The sequence below is a fragment of the Hylobates moloch genome, unplaced genomic scaffold (assembly GCF_009828535.3).
Source record: "Hylobates moloch isolate HMO894 unplaced genomic scaffold, HMol_V3 SCAFFOLD_1, whole genome shotgun sequence".
NCBI lineage: Eukaryota > Metazoa > Chordata > Mammalia > Primates > Hylobatidae > Hylobates > Hylobates moloch.
The window spans coordinates 140488835-140505107 of NW_026652276.1; the positions used below are offsets into that span (position 1 = coordinate 140488835).

Here is a 16273-nt window from a genome sequence, read left to right on the forward strand (position 1 = left end):
GCGTATGCGTGTGTGTGTGCACGTGCATGAGCACATATTCTTCCATTTATTGGTTGCTTACATCATGCTAGGCATGATGCTAAGTGCTTTGCATGCAGCATCTCATTAGTTTTTACACCAACCATATTATGTAAAAATTATTTTTCCTGTTTTACATACGAAGAAACTGAGACCTGCCCCAGGCCTGATAATGTGACTTATGGGGTAATTCCTAATTCATAAGGCCAAGTTTGTAGCACTCTGCTGGATCCATCCACAAGTAGTCTCAGCAAGGCAAGTATCCTGTACCAACCAATTTACAGAGGCAGCGATTCCATGAAAAGACACTCCTTTTTTTCAGCAAACCAACTCACCAAGGGAACGAGACACCGAAATATGACAAATGTTGCAAAGGAGGTTTTTTAAAACTCCTTTTGGTGCCGATCTTGCTTGTCAAAGAAATCGCCAAGAATATGCGAGACAGTGAGAGGAGTGGGTAAGAGTTCCTACTCACACTTGCCCTGGTGCTTAGGTCTCCTGGGAACCTGGTGTGCTATTTGCAAACTCTCTGGAGAGGGTAACCCACGGGTGTTTATGCAGCGCCACTTCAGATTTACAAAAGCAGTAACAACAAAAAAATCTTTCAATTCTCAAACTCAAAAGTTACTTGTTTTTAATTTGGTTTGAGATGGGGTTATTCCCTTCTCTCATTCAGAGGGTCCTCACTGTAGTTGAAGCACTAAAAGAACAGTGAGTGGAAGGCCTGAAACAATCGTCTTGGCTTTAAGTTCTTATTGAAACCAGCTCCTGTAAACCCCCCAAGGGCCTCCTATCAATACTCAATGAGCACACCTTAGATATTATGCACCAATGGAGCATCCGCCATTATTATTCAGGATCTAGAAATCACTGGTGCTGGAGCTGACTGGTGCCTGCTCTTGGCTCTAAATAAGGTGTGATTTACAAGAATTTTAATTTATGGCCATGGAGATTGCACACCATCTTCAGGTCTAATTTCAGCAGAAATAGTTATTTGACAAGGCATTCGTGTGTTGATAGATTTAGCTGTCCCCTTTTTTTAACATCTGCACATTTTCTGGCTTACTTGGAACCGGTACCGTGTGAGATCAAAGATAACTAGAGACCTTGTATTAATTCTCATAAATGTTAAAACAAAAGTTAAGCCCCATTTTCTGGTTCTTGTTGTAACTGGAAAGAATAGCTCACTCACAAATAGAAAATGAATTTAAAATTTGGTACAGTGTGCCTTATCTATTCCAAATGTGGGTATCAACTTTGCTTTTCTCTAACTATATCCTACAGCAAAGAAAATCACATTTGGTAACAGCCCTGGGACCTTTTTCTGGTCCTTCTGCTTTGGGGGTGGGAGGGAAGCAGTTGTCTTTGCTGTCTGTGGCTCCCCTGTCCCCAGAGCTTTCATTTCTCCATGGCTGAAGAGGCTGGTGATGCTGGACTGTGTCAATCCCATGCCTGTGCCATCCTCCCGCAACCTCCTTTGTTCATGTGTGTAGGTGTGTGCTGGTATCTGGGAACAACCTTTTTTAAGAGCAGACAGAAAACATCGCTCAACTTGCCTGGGGCTTGGGCTCTCACATGCCAGCCTGAATTCAATTTCATGGACCATCTCATGACCTCATCTCGGAGTTCAGGAGTCTGAGAGAGGCTGCTAGGATGACTGTTCTCTTTACCTCTCTATGAATCATGGCCCTTAATTTCTAAATCTCAAGCAAAGAAGCATAAAGGGATAAAAGGAAGATTAAAAACTGGCAAACTCAATTCCCACTGATGATGGGTAGTCTAATATTTCTGTTATCTTATGTGATTTTCTCAGGTGTTTTAATTGCAAAACTGCTCCTGTAAGATAAGAGAGAGTCAGTAGGATTGTAATGCAGTTCTATTGGTGAGGGATATGAATGATTCCAAAATATTTCAAAAGAACCGAAAGTTGTTAGGATTATCAATTACCAATCAAATTATATGACACAATTTCCAAATCATGGAATCGCTGCCTCTGTAAATCGGTAGGTACAGGATACTTGCCTTGCTGAGACTACTTGTGGATCGATCCAGTGGATTGCTACAAACTTGGCCTTATGAATTAGGAATTACCCCATCAGTCACATTATCAGCTGGGCAGACAAGCATACGGGCTAAATGCATATGCGACTCTCAGCGCTTCCTATCAGTTCATAGTCTGCCTAGCATCAACAGCTTCAGCCCAGCAAATGCAATTATTCCAACGTTAAACTAAATGACAAGAAAAATGCTAAATTCTGAAATCTGATTCTTCTTTTAAAAAGCACTTAGTCTGCTCTACATTTAATAGTAGATTGCTACCTTACTCCCTTTCAGAGCTGCATTTGTATTATGTGTTTTTCTGTTTCATTTTCCTCAATGGTTAAAGAAGTCAAAGTGACAAATCACCAATTTAAAAAAGAAAAGAAGGGAAAATGCAGGGGTCCCATCACATACCAGAAAATAATATTAACTTCCTAAGCAAAATTTTCTTTCCTATTGTTCTGATATTCTCAACTATGGTATTACTAAAGGACTGTGAAAATAATGTTACATCCTGTGGCATGAAACTGATAGTGGCTAGAAATACTATAAAAAGCCTCATTAGTTACAATAAAGGTTAGTTTGAATTAGCGGCCAGTCTAATTACAGGATATTCTTTAAAGGCAATGCATTTTTATTATTTGCATGACTCAGATTCAACCAAACAAAAATGTGGCCTAATAGGATTCCTCAAGAGGGCTATTCAAATCAGTGGAGAAAAATATTGGAATTAGTATATCTATTTTAGTAAGAGTTAGAGTTATCTAAAAAGGTATTTTTCTTAGGTACTTTTGATATTTTTTTGTTACATTTATCTCATAAATATTTCAGCAAATGCTTTCTTTAAAATATTCCAACTTAGTCCCTATCTAAATTTTAATAGAGCCCTAATTTAAGAAAATTTACATTAAATGAATTTTAATATACATAATCATTTGTAAGAGCGATAATCAATCATAACTCACAGAATTCCATGGAATTTTAGACTGCTTTGCAACAAATGTGCCTTTTATTGAGTGTGATTATATAATAGGCATCTCTCAGTAACACTGATGTTACTATTTCCCTGCATCTGTCCTGAAAGGCAGTGCTACAATGGGACAAACCAAGGCAAACCTGGTTTTTAAGCAATAGATGTGGAACGCTTAAAAACCATCCTGGCCAGGGTGATCCAGGTCAATGGAGAGATGGAACACCCTCTTACACTCTTGACTAATATACTGGGATCCATTCATTGCCAAGATAGACAACTGTTGGACTAGATGCTCTTCCAAGTGCCTGTGAGTCCATTAGACAATGCTCTGACAAAGGTGTTTCTTACAACGCATGCTCAACTAGCTCCAAAAGACATAGTTTTAAAGTAACCAATTATATATTCCACACGTACTCACGATCAACCATGAGCTACCCCAAGTGTTCCAACTGCAATCAAGCCATAATTTCAATTTGCATTACTGAGGCTAAGCTAGTAAGAAGGGTTATTAACACCAAGAGATCAAGTCTCTGCTGGCCGAGTGAACTAGGGGACCCAAGGTGATTTTATTATAAAAAATTGCCCTGAATAGCAGAAGCTAATGCTTAACTTTCCACTGAGTCCCTGATTGACTGAGTTCTCTTATACTCTTAATCAAAGGGGACTGGTTTCCAGATAGAACAAAGACTGCAAGCAAGCTTTTCATATAAAAAAGAATACTGCAGAGCAAGGCCTCCAAAGGATTCGGGGGAATTATTCAAAATTCCATTTTGCTTGACCAGCTAAGAATATGGACGAGAAATGGACAACTCCTATAAATGCCAGTGACACTTACATTCTATTTGTCACAATGGATGAGACAGTCTGATTTTAAACCACAACTCTTTGTTCTTTGCGATGCTTATGTGTTAGAAGAATCTCCTAAAAACTTTTGATTGTTTTCTCCATTGGATGATTATTAAAGAGATACCAATAATATAAGAAAAAGTAGTTCAGAGATTTATATCCAGACATACAACTGAGACCAAAATGTGTTCTTTTTTTTTTTTTTTTTTTTTTTTTTGAGACGGAGTCTCGCTCTGTCACCCAGGCTAGAGTGCAGTGGCGCAATCTCGGCTCACTGCAAGCTCCACCTCCCGGGTTCACGCCATTCTCCTGCCTCAGCCTCTCCTAGTAGCTGGGACTACAGGCGCCCGCCACCACGCCTGGCTAATTTTTTTGTATTTTTAGTAGAGACGGGGTTTCACTGTGGTCTCGATCTCCTGACCTCGTGATCCGCCCGCCTCAGCCTCCCAAAGTGCTGGGATTACAAGCGTGAGCCACCGCGCCCGGCCAAAATGTGTTCTTAGTATCTATAGCTCACACATCTAGGTGTATGGTAAGAAAATTACAGACATATATGGACTTTGAGCAAACTACTTATTCCTTTGATCTTATTTCCTCGTATGAAAAAAAAGTGGTAAGGATTAAATGACCTAATGTATGTAAAGCATAGGGCACAATGACTGGTATAAGGGAAGGCAATAAATGGTAGCTAGTATTATTACCATGCTGCCCTCTGGTGCAAGCCATCTCCCCCACCCTCTGCTCCATAAAGATCCAATTAATTCACACAGTGGGAAGTTACTAATACCTTTACTATCAATGGAATTGCCAAGAAGAGGTAAGTATGGGTCGCGCGTGTGTGTGTGCGTGTGATTTATTTACTCAGTTTTTACAATACCCTAACTCATTCTAAAAAGAATTTGGAGTGAGATGATGCCATCTTACCTCCGGCTTCCTCCTTAAAATGCCCAGGGATTATTAAGTAGACTCTTCTAGCAAAGAACCATGAGCAATGGATCTGGGTTCTGTGATTGGATGATCATGATTAGCCTCTTGGGGACAAATGTTTTACTTCCCTGAATTACTTTCTTGCTTTCTCCATGGTGAGAATTAGGTTTAGAGCCTGGAACTAGAGCTGGGCCCTGATTCTAGAGCTAATCCAGGGACACAGTCGGGTTCTGAAGGACTATATTGTCATTAATGTTAGATGCTCTCTATCAAATGGTGAGTGCTGAGAATCTGATGCATGAAGGAAGATGGAATGAAGAAGCCAGTCTTTCCTGCCTCTCTTCAGTGCCAGCTCAAGATATAGTCAGCTGTGCCATACTTGGTCTTGTGGTCTTACCCACATCCAGTCCCACCACATTCAGAGGTCAGGAAGAAAGGACCCCTGAGCCTGAAGTACCCAGAGGCCTTTCCTGACCCCCTTTCCTGCTGGCCACTTGCTATCACAGTCATGTTTTATCTTCGTCATAGCACTTGTCACTAACTGATACTTATTTACTTATCTGGGTTTTTTGTTGTTATTTATTATCTCCCTTCCTCTGTGCCCCACTTGAGTAGTAAGTTTCATGAAAAAAGAGACCTCACCTGTCTTGTTCAATGCAGCAATTAACACTTACTATAGGCACTCAATGAGTGTTTGCTGAATGAATGAATCACATGGCGGTAGAAGGGCAACTTCAGCCCCTCTTCCTACACCTTGACTGGTGCCTGCCCTAACTTCTGTCCAAGCACAGACCAGTTGCCTGTAGCATCAGCTGGGCCATGGCGTCAGCGGGTAGGCTACCAAGGCATTTAAAAGACACACAGTTGGCCGGGTGCTGTGGCTCACGCCTGTAATCCCAACACTTTGGGAGGCCGGGCAGGGCAGATCACCTGAGGCTGAGAGTTTGAGACCAGCCTGACAAACATTAAGAAACCCCATTTCTGCTAAAAATGCAAAATTAGCTGAGTGTGGTGGTGCACACCTGTAATCCCAGCTGGTCGGGAGGCCGAGGCAGGAAAATCACTTGAACCCAGGAAGCAGAGGTTGCAGTGAGCTGAGATAGCGCCATTGCACTCCAGCCTGGGCAACAAGAGCGAAATTCTGTCTCAAAACAAAACAAAAAGACACACAGTTCCGTGTGTCTTTCTTATCTTTCTTAGGCTTCCCACCTGAGATGTCAGTTGGGTTTCACCTTACGGGAAAGATCCACAACACTCTTGAACTTTATCTTCCCCTCTCCCTCCAGGCAACACAATCTATCATCTTTCAGGTCACACACACACACGTGTGAGCACATGAGAGGACACATGTACACACACAGCCCTACCTTGGAGGTCTGTCTCAACCTCTCTACACAATAAAGACTGAACTTGCTGGTATCAAGATTTACAGTGGAGATGGAGAAAAAGTCATGTGCTCCATTTGAGTTTTTGTTTTAATAGGAATTCTCATCTGGAATATTATTTGTTTGTTCAGCTCTAAATAAGGTTGCACTTTGATTCTGATTCTGGGTCTTTTTTTTTTTTTTTTTCCTGCACAGAACCCAGGAACCCTATAAAGAACTCAGGGTGGGGACGTTTAACAAGACAAGATTTGGAAATTCCTAGGTACCTACCCGTAGTACCATGGGAATAGACTCAAATACCACCCTCTTTACCGCTATACTGAAATTTGATTATGATTTTCAAACCAAACGTTGCATCACATAATAGCTGGTAATTTTGAAAGCTGCCTATGGATGTGCATTGTCTTCTACACATTCCCACTTCAAACTTGGCACTCAAAAACCTTCTACATCACGACTTCCCTTACTATGAAATTATCCTTCTTCACAATGAGAACAGCTGAAGGGAATGACTCACATCTATCATCACATTAGGACTCTAGAAATGCATCACGTGGACCAAATAAAGATGGGAGGACTCAGGCGAAGGGTTGTGCAAGCCTTTGCTCCCAAAATCCAACACTGTCGTCTCCATTTGTATCTCTACTCTGTCCCTTTGAATAAGGGGTTTATGTTTACTGTCTATCCAGAAGATTGGGCTTATTCTAATAAAACACGGTGACTGTCACTTTTAATACCCTACCTGGTGGCTTGTCAAAAATCATTTACAATCACTTTTTGGGAGTCACTCTACCTGGCCTAAATGAAATGAACCTTATGACAAAGCTATGAAATTATTTCTGATCTTCCAACCCATTGGAAACTTAGAGTATATCTGTGACATCTTAACACCTTCCCCAACTACAACATTTACAACTAATTAAGGATAAAGTGATTTTCCAAACTTTTCCAAAATAAAGGTTAACCAGATATTCTGAAGTTTGTCATATAAATATCTATTATATTTTATCTTCTTCAAATATGACAAGCCTCAACTCATCTAAAATAAAATGTGTAACTAATATTGCTTGAAAAAGTAGTCTAGGAGGAACTTGAAGATTTTTGCCCTGATGTTTTGATTTACATTATTTTTATTATTGTTGTTACTATATTGCAAGTCATATAAAATCATTCATCTTCATGATAGGCCACAAAATATGATAAGGTAAATAAAATTTTAATGAGCATGTTTGTTTGTTTTCCAGGACCAGAAGGCTTTAGTGTGAGTTCTGGCAATCTTTTAAGAAAAAAAATATTATAATATCACATAAACATGTAAAATAAAAGAGAAACTAATTCTAAAACTCATAAGATACTAAAACTCATCATGGACAGTATGACAAAATACAATTACAAACTAATTTGGCCTACAAACATAGTTTTAATAAAAGTATACTCTGAAGCTTTTGATAAATCAAATTTAAAGAAATCAAGCAACAGTCAAGTAAAATCTTGTCATATGTGTAATCATAATCCAATATGCCACAATTAGCCTTATGGAAAATGAGGCTTGAGAAAAATAAACACTGAAGGATTTCCTGGAGAAAAAAATAAAAAATAACAAAGTAAAAATACCCAACACAATAGCCTATTATAATTCAGGATGGACAATGTTGGTATATTACATAGAGTTCTCTAAGTGCAAAGAAATTGAACCAGACTGTATAGCTCTGCATTCCCTTCCAGTAAGAAAATTCTATGAACCTAAGAACATGCAAAGTGGTTAGCAAGTTTTAAAATTTAGCACTTCATTTCATTAGAAGTATTAAATGGCCTCACACCAACCTCAACATAAACCATGAGAAAGCAAAAGAAAATATGTCAATATAATACTCATGCTGTTTTTCCTCATATTTATTTCTCTCTTCATTTTCTCATTCCAAATTTGACATAATAAAAATTAGAGTTACTTTTCTCCAAATAATTTTCCACCTGGCACTGCCAGTGATTGGCAGCAACAGCCTCAAATTAATAAGGATCCAGTAAGAACAATTGCAAAGCTGCAAGAGATTAACCCAAAAAACCTGCTTTAGGCACTACATAGAAGAATGCTTCATTTCAGTGTTCACACATCTTCAGTTGCTCTTTTTCAGACCTTCAGATGGGACTTCTTAGAGGACCATCCTGGCAGCCTGCCTGAAAGACTGCTCTGTCTGGTACTTACACTATAGTAGTAATCTTCCTACATAATCATCATTCCCTAAACTCACCTCCCACTCCTTTACCACCAGGCAGCCTATTTGAGGGATCCAATTTGGGAAAAATAAAGGGAGAACTTTTGAATTTAAATATTGGGAATTGCAGAATCTACAGCCTTGCTACTTGTGTATCTATGCTCACTGATGAACCATTAAGTTATACTACAGTGACTCTATAGAACATAACGGATATGAAACAAAAGAATAGGCCATCCTTCCTAATCCTTCTAGGCTGTTGTAATTCTTACGAATTTGAGTTTCTCCATCTCTGTTTGCAGACTTAAAGAAAGACCAAACAATTTTTAAAGAGCAAGCTCATGAAAAAAACAACAACAAACAGAGGCTGAGAAGTGGCGAGTGGTGGGTGAAGAGAAGGGCAGATGCTGCCTTTGAACTCGGTGTCTTCCAAGCCAGAGCACATTGGCACTATCAACAAGTCACTGGATGTGTGGGCGGCGGCTCTGACACTGGGAGTATTGGGAGAATTTGACCGTGTCTATAAAGTGGCAAAGTCTGATGATGCAGTAGCCATGTGCAGGTCAGTGGGTTAGGACTGCAGGATCAAGGACCTTCATCTTTTCCCTGTGTTCTGAGCCTGGGACAGAAGCTCCATCACCTGTGCCCTTCCTCCTCTATCAGTAACAATGGGTTACAATAACCTGTCTGATGAAACTCTTAGAGGATTATTGATAATAGTGATATCCTGCACGTTTCCCAGAACTTAAAATAAAATTTTTAAAAAAGAATTTAAAAAATTGTAATAATAAAGCACTTTTAAAATTAAAGTAACATAGAAACACTAAATTACATGAGTCAGGCCTGGCAGGACAGTTTGTTTCTCTTCTAACACATTTAAAACCTATCCATAGGTGTGCTAAGGAGAGAAGGGCTAAGGTGAAAAATTTCTAGCCTAAGAAGAGTAACAGGAAACTATTTGATTATCCTGCTAGGGTTTATGCAAGATTTTTCCTTACATTCTTTTATTGAATCTCCATAATAAGCCTGTGAAACAGGCTTGGCAGATACAATCATTCCCATTTTTTGGGAAAAGAAACTGAAGCCCAAAAAGGTTCAATAAGTAGCTCAAGGTCATGGCCAGGTGAGGCAAAGCCCAGGATAGAGTTCAAGTTCCTCACTCCTGTCCCTGCACTTTTTCTAATTTACCGTACTACCTCCCCAAATTAGAAGAAATCACAATTAGCTAATGGATTATTGGTATTATTTATTTCTGCTCACATTTGCTGAGCACTTGCTGTTTCCATACATTCTCTCAGTTAATCTCCCACATATGAGGTAGGTATTGTTTCCTAAGGACACCTTCACTGACCACCTCAATCCAAAAAGCTCATTCTACCAAAGTTGCATAGCACCTTTTCCTTAAAATACTCATTTGATGTATGTCATGGATGATCCTTTATTTTAGCTAAGTTTTCACATGCATGAAAAACTTGTGATATCCTTGAGGACAGGAAGCATATCAATCTTTGCATTTCCCATGGCTCACAGAGCAGTGCAGTGTGCATAGATGCCCAATTCATATTTGTTGCTTGAGTGTCAGGTATGTAATTTTTTTTTTTTTTTTTTTTTTTTTTTGAGATGGAGTTTTGCTCTGTCGCCCAGGCTGGAGTGCAGTGGCATGATCTGGGCTCACTGCAACCTCCCCCTCCCGGGTTGAAGCAATTCTCGTGCCTCAGCCTCCCGAGTAGCTGGGATTGCAGGTGCATCCCACCATGCCCGGCTAATTTTTGTATTTTTTGTAGAGATGGGGATTCACCCTGTTGACCAGGCTGGTCTCACTCGAACTCCTGACCTCAAGTGATCCGCCCAGCTCAGCCTCCCAAACTGCTGGGATTACAGGTGTGAGCCATAGCGCCCAGCCAGGTATGTGATTTTTAAAACAACTTATATAGAGCCAAGCTGCATAGTAATACATATTTCACATTCTAGAAAATGAGAAGTTGCCACTCTTCAATCACTTGGGTGAATATTACCTGATTATATTTCTGCTATACCTTAGAAATGTGTATTTTCAAGGTGCACAATTTACCAGTGGGACTCGCCTACCAAAAGAAGAACAACCATCTTGTATGGAACGGATCTGATCACCCAAAGCTTCTTTTCCTGATGACTCCTTACCTGATAACATATTGTCTGTTTTTATTGAAGGAAACTTCAAAGTCATTTCATGTTTGTGCCTGTGAATCATCAGATGGTCCTCTGTTGGGAAGCGCTGTCAGACGAATAAAAAAAAAGGGAGGGGAGAAGAGGAGCCATTCAGTTTTAAAAAACATATTTACCATTATTGAGAAAAAGACTTATTTAGCATTGCAAACATGACAGGCAAAACAAAAAAAAAAAAACATTTCCGAAAAAGTGTGAAAGCATGAGTAAGTGAAGTTGCAAAGTTTTTTTATGCAAGCAAATATGCTGGGATGTTCCTTTAAATTACACCCAAATATATGCATTCTAATTTTCATTAAAGTTTACCAAAGGGGTTAACTACAATTGCAGAAGAATCTGGCTGAGTACTAATAATAAGCAGAAAATGTTTGCCTTCTATACCTTCCCTGGGAACTCTTTTGAAAGGACTCTACTTCTTAGATAGTCCCTGGATATATCCAACTATGCTGATTAATCAGTAAACTATATATTTCTTTAGGAGCTATGGGTTTGCACTTTAAACTTTGTGTTTAAAGAATAAAACAGGAAGAAGTAAATGAACAATACTGAAGGTATTAAAATAACATATATATACAAAAAAAGAGCTGTGTCCTAATGCCTACCTAAATAGGCAGCATTTAAAAAAAAAATAAGTGTTTAAATGAATGCTTATTTGTGGTCATGAAGAATAACTAATAATGGCAACATGACAAGTTAAAATTTTTCCATTTCTTCTTATACGTATGAGAAAACCATATCTAAAATATGAAAGTGAATTTAGACCTGAGTAGTAGCACTGGAACTTTGCAAAACCATTTGGAACTTTTCAAATGCAGTTAATGTTTTACATAATAGTATAAAAATTAAGTCTAAGGTATGGTAAGTATGCTAGACATTATCTATGGATTAACCAAAAATAGGAGAAATGCATGATGAAAGAAAAGAATCGTGATTCAAGTCAGACTTTGGGAAACAATTGTATGCCATGCCTAATTATTTGACATATGTATCTACAGATGTACACTGTGAAATCTGTACAGTATATTTCCATTTATGAAGACCTTGCCAACCTATTATCTGATATTTTTAAATTACACATATGATTTTAGAGTAACATGACAAATTAAATTATTTTTAGTATTCTATGTTCTGTACAATGTAATAAACCAATGCTTATTTTTAATTTTCAGGGAATGATATTATGGTTGTCAAAAATGCTGCTCCCAAATGTTTTCAGCTATCTGACTTCTGGTCACATGGTGGGACTGAATTTTCTGGCCCTCTTGTGGTTGCATGAAGCCATGTGACTAGTTCTGCCCATTGAGTAATGAATGACAGTGACATGTCACCCAGGGGCCAGCATCTAATTCCTGGTGTAAGACCCTCTAGCATTCCCCCTTCCCTTTGTTTTAACATGGCAACTAGCAATATTGGAAATAGTGGCTACCCAATCATCCTAAATCTCTGAGGCATTATGAAAAGCATTTCTGAATTCTAAAGGATTATGAAGAACTTCCTGCCAATCTACAATAGAAATGTATCCTTGGGGAATAGAAATAAGCCTTTGTTGCTCTAAGCCATTGAAGCTTTGGGGTAATTTGTTATTGTAGCAGATCCTAGCCTATCCTGCCTCAGACTGGTATGTTTGTAGTAACTGAACTTAACAGAATATCTGCTTTATCAATGTCAAATGAAAATACAACAGAGGATGATATATTCTGCTGAACATTTCCAAATCTTCAACAATTTAGAAATCTTTCAGAGCTTCTTAATTCCTCAGAATAGTCAATATAAGTTTTAATTACCTTTGTTTACTAGGGTAGAAATGTTTTCTGCAAATGGCATGGATTTGTGTTCATGAGAATGAAGGAATTCCCTGGGCTGAATTATACAAAATATTCTAAAAGTAGTTCTTTGAATAAATATCACTTATTTACTTGTCATTTGTATTATACAAATTGGAGAGCACTGACTTTTGCAAAACATGGTAATTATGCCAGATTTCTGAATACACTGAAGTTTGCTTTATATGACATGATTTTTTTGCTACTGGTTCATCCATTCTCTTGGTCTATAACACTGTGTAATGACTGCACCAAATACATAGCACTACCATGTGTGATTTAGAGACTGAGTTGCCTAGTCTTTCTGTCAAACAACTAATTATAATTTTTGTTTTATAGGTGTATATAACACAAATATACTATAAAAATATTATATTTTATATATACACTGTATTTTAAATATACTATATTATATATATATTTGTAGATAAAAAATACACAACATAGTAATAGCCTTCATTTCATATCTATAAGCCATTTTTTGACTTTGTAAAATAATAGCCTAAAGTAGGATATGAACCAGAATACTTCTTAAATAACAATAATTTCCATAATACCACATACTGACTATAATTACCTTCCAAGTGAGATAATAAAGGACATTGTGATTTTTTTTAGTTCAGCAGGAACATAGCAGCAAATTGAAAATAACAAAAATATACAGTCTGCAATAGATACAGAGCTGAGAAAGGCCACTGGAATTCAGAACGTGGTTAATTCAGAAGCAAAGAGAGAGTGAAATTAACATTGAGCTCTGTGAGATTACAAAGGGCAAGAGAAACTCTTCCTTCTGAGACAAAGATAATGTCGAAGGAGCGGTAACATAAAATATCTCCCACGTGGCCATGGTGGCTCACGCATGTCATCCCAGCACTTTGGGAGGCCGAGGCGGATGGATCACCTGAGGTCAGGAGTTTGAGACCAGCCTGGCCAACATGGCGAAACCCCATTTCTACTAAAAATTAAAAAATTAGCCAGGCATGGTGGCACGTGCCTGTAATCCTAGCTACTCAGGAGGCTGAGGCAGGAGAATCGCTTGAACCCGGGAAGCAGAGGCTGCAGTCAGCCAAGGTCGTGCCATTGTACTCCCGCCTGGGTGACAAGAGTGAAATACCATCTCAAAAAAAAAAAAAAACAAAAAACAAAAAACTCCCACGTATTATAGGCCATTCCTAATAGAGCTAAGTTTCTTTCCCATGAGGGAAAAGGAGAAAAAAATCCTTTCTTCACCCCTAGCACAGTGCAAGCAATGATAACTTATATTTACTCCCCTTTCCAATTCTCAGTCATCCTGTCTTCTCCGTGCAGGTTCCCAGGCTGTGGGACATCCCTAAAGTAAATACTATGGCCACAATAATTGGCTTGACTGTGAGTTTCTAATACTCCAGGAGACCTTTGTGACTGCTGGGTGACTGCTACATTTTCTTAATTCTAACACCTCTTCCATTGAAAAATGCACATATTTTTATAACAGCTTGTCAAGGAAAAAATACACTTCCACATTAAATGAAGACATCGAGTTTTAGAAGCATCTTTACATTTAAATCTGAAGTGGGGGAAGCTTGGAATTGTTCCTTAAAATCAAGAAACTTTGTCAATCCCAATTTCCATGTCTGTCCAACCATTTCCTCAGTCCACTCAGCCTTCTCAAGGAAATGACCTGCTCCTTCACCAAGAAGTTCAAGGTCATTCAAAATGGACTCCCTTCAACCTTAATTAACCACCTCTACTTGAGCATTTTCAAGTCACTTCCTTGATTCTCTTTCCAACCCTTCCTTTCTCAGAGGACTTGGCACCCCCACTCCTCCCCAGGTTCGTCTACACCCCTTATCTTCCAGGGATTAGCTGTGTAAACCAGCATGCTCACTCCCTCTGTCTCACTGGTTTCTTGTCCTTGACAAACTCCAGCTCGGCTATCCTTTAATTTTAAAAAAGCTGTTTCCTTCTCAGGCTACCATTATATCACTCTGCTTCCCGTCACTGCCTAGTGCTCTTGAAAGAGTTCTCTATGCTTGCCACCTCTGCTTCCTCACCACCCACTCACTCATTAATCCTTTGCAGTTTGGCCTCCACCCCTGCTCCCCTCTCATAGGTTGCCGGCGAGCACCCAGCTGCCAAAGCCAACAGCCTCTGCCCAGGCCTCTAGCTGTCCCAGCTCTAGCAGTGCCTGACACCAGTGACCACACGTCTGTGGCATTCATTTCTTTCTACCCTGCCTGTTGCCAAAAAGAAGAAAGGCTTAGAGCAATACATAAAAGTTTGGGAGAACATGGATTAGAAGTAGATGATCCCAAAAGAGAAGGGATCCAAAAGAAAGGAAGGCTAGAGCCAAAATGCAAATCAGAGGGTAGTCATTCTCAACCAGGGGCAATTTGGGCCCACAGGGGACATTTGGCAATGTCTGGAAACATTTTTGGTCATCACAACTGGGGAATGCTTCTGGGATCTAGTGGGTAGAGGCCAGGGATGCTGCTAAACATCGTACAACACACAGGAAAGCTACCCAAGACATAGAATTATCCAGCCCCCAAATATTAACGGTGCCAAACTTGGAAAATTCTGCCATATAGTCCAATGACTAATGTGAGCTCTCTTCTCTCTGACTCACCTAAATATTAGATATGGCTTACAGCCCCTTCCTTGACACACTCTCCTCTACTGTCCTACACAACCCTGGAGGTTGCTGGGAATCCTAACTCACCCTGAACCCTCTTTTGCCTTTGCTGGGTCTCTAGAGAGTCCCACTCCATTAAATGCCCCTTCCTTAGTGGAGATTGGCATTTACCTCCCCAAGTAAAGTCAGTCCCTGTATTATACTCTTCAAGGTGGCCTATGGTCTTCCTTCATGGAAAATTGCAATTGACTAATTAACTGATTTGCTGATCACATGATTATAGATTTGATTCCTAAACTAGAAGCTCTGTAAGGACACGGACACATATGTCTTGTGATTACTGTTTCCCCAGAGCAATCAGATTGCCTGGCACATAGTAGGCTCCCAAAAAGTGTGTTGAGAGATTTGAGTTGAATCAAACGTAATGTGACATTTTCACCATCAAAGCAAAGCAAACCGCTCAAATTATCTGATTCCTTTTGGCTATCAAGACTTCTCTTTAAAGAAGCTGAATGGGAATCAGTTCTACCTTAGGAATTAAGTTTTACCTTAGTTACCCTAGTAACTTAGTAGAGTGACATTCTGCATCCACAATGAAGAGTCCTGGTCTAGCAGGATTTTTACCAGTTACTTATCACTCTGTTTTTTTCCTAGTGTTTTCTACTTCAAAATCATCTCCAAACCAGTTTGCTTCAAAACAATTTTTGCACTGCTCTTCTTATTTATAAGTAGGAAATAAATTGACACAAAGCCCCTGGTGAAACTTCTAGAACCTGAGAAAAGGACTCTGGTTGTTCAGTTAGTGGTTGATAACACCAGCAACAATGTCTTATATTTCTATGACCTCTTCCTTCCAAAAGGCTCCCAGAATCCTCCACAAACTCCTTGGGGAGGTTAATAAGAAGGGTCCTCAATGAACCCTTCTTATTAAGCTCTCATCTGACTGCTAAGCATTGCTCCACGCTCTACTGCCAACCCCACCACATGAACAGGCAGGAGAGCGAGGGAAAGAGTGTAACTCGCCATACCTGAAAGACCCCTGTGCTCTGGGTTCCAAACTTGTCCTATATCCCACAGAATGAAGATCTAGGCATGAGAGCAACCACATGTAGTCATTTTCCAATGACTAGAATGTGGAGATACCCAAAGGGTCAAGAGTAGAAAAAGTCACTGTCACGTTCCAAAGGTAAAGTGCAAAACTCTAATTTTAGGTGATGAATGTTTCTAAT

At 39.3% G+C, this 16273-nt stretch overlaps 1 protein-coding gene across 2 annotated transcripts in view; it reads right to left on the reverse strand.

The window, feature by feature from the left end:
• CREB5 (cAMP responsive element binding protein 5) overlaps positions 1-16273 on the reverse strand; it is a 426750-nt gene that overhangs the window by 327288 nt on the left and 83189 nt on the right. For both annotated transcript variants that reach the window (XM_032758510.2, XM_058446185.1), the window contains exon 3: positions 10563-10656. In XM_032758510.2, coding sequence (XP_032614401.1) covers positions 10563-10656 — 94 coding nt within the window. The remainder of the gene's footprint in view (positions 1-10562; positions 10657-16273) is intronic.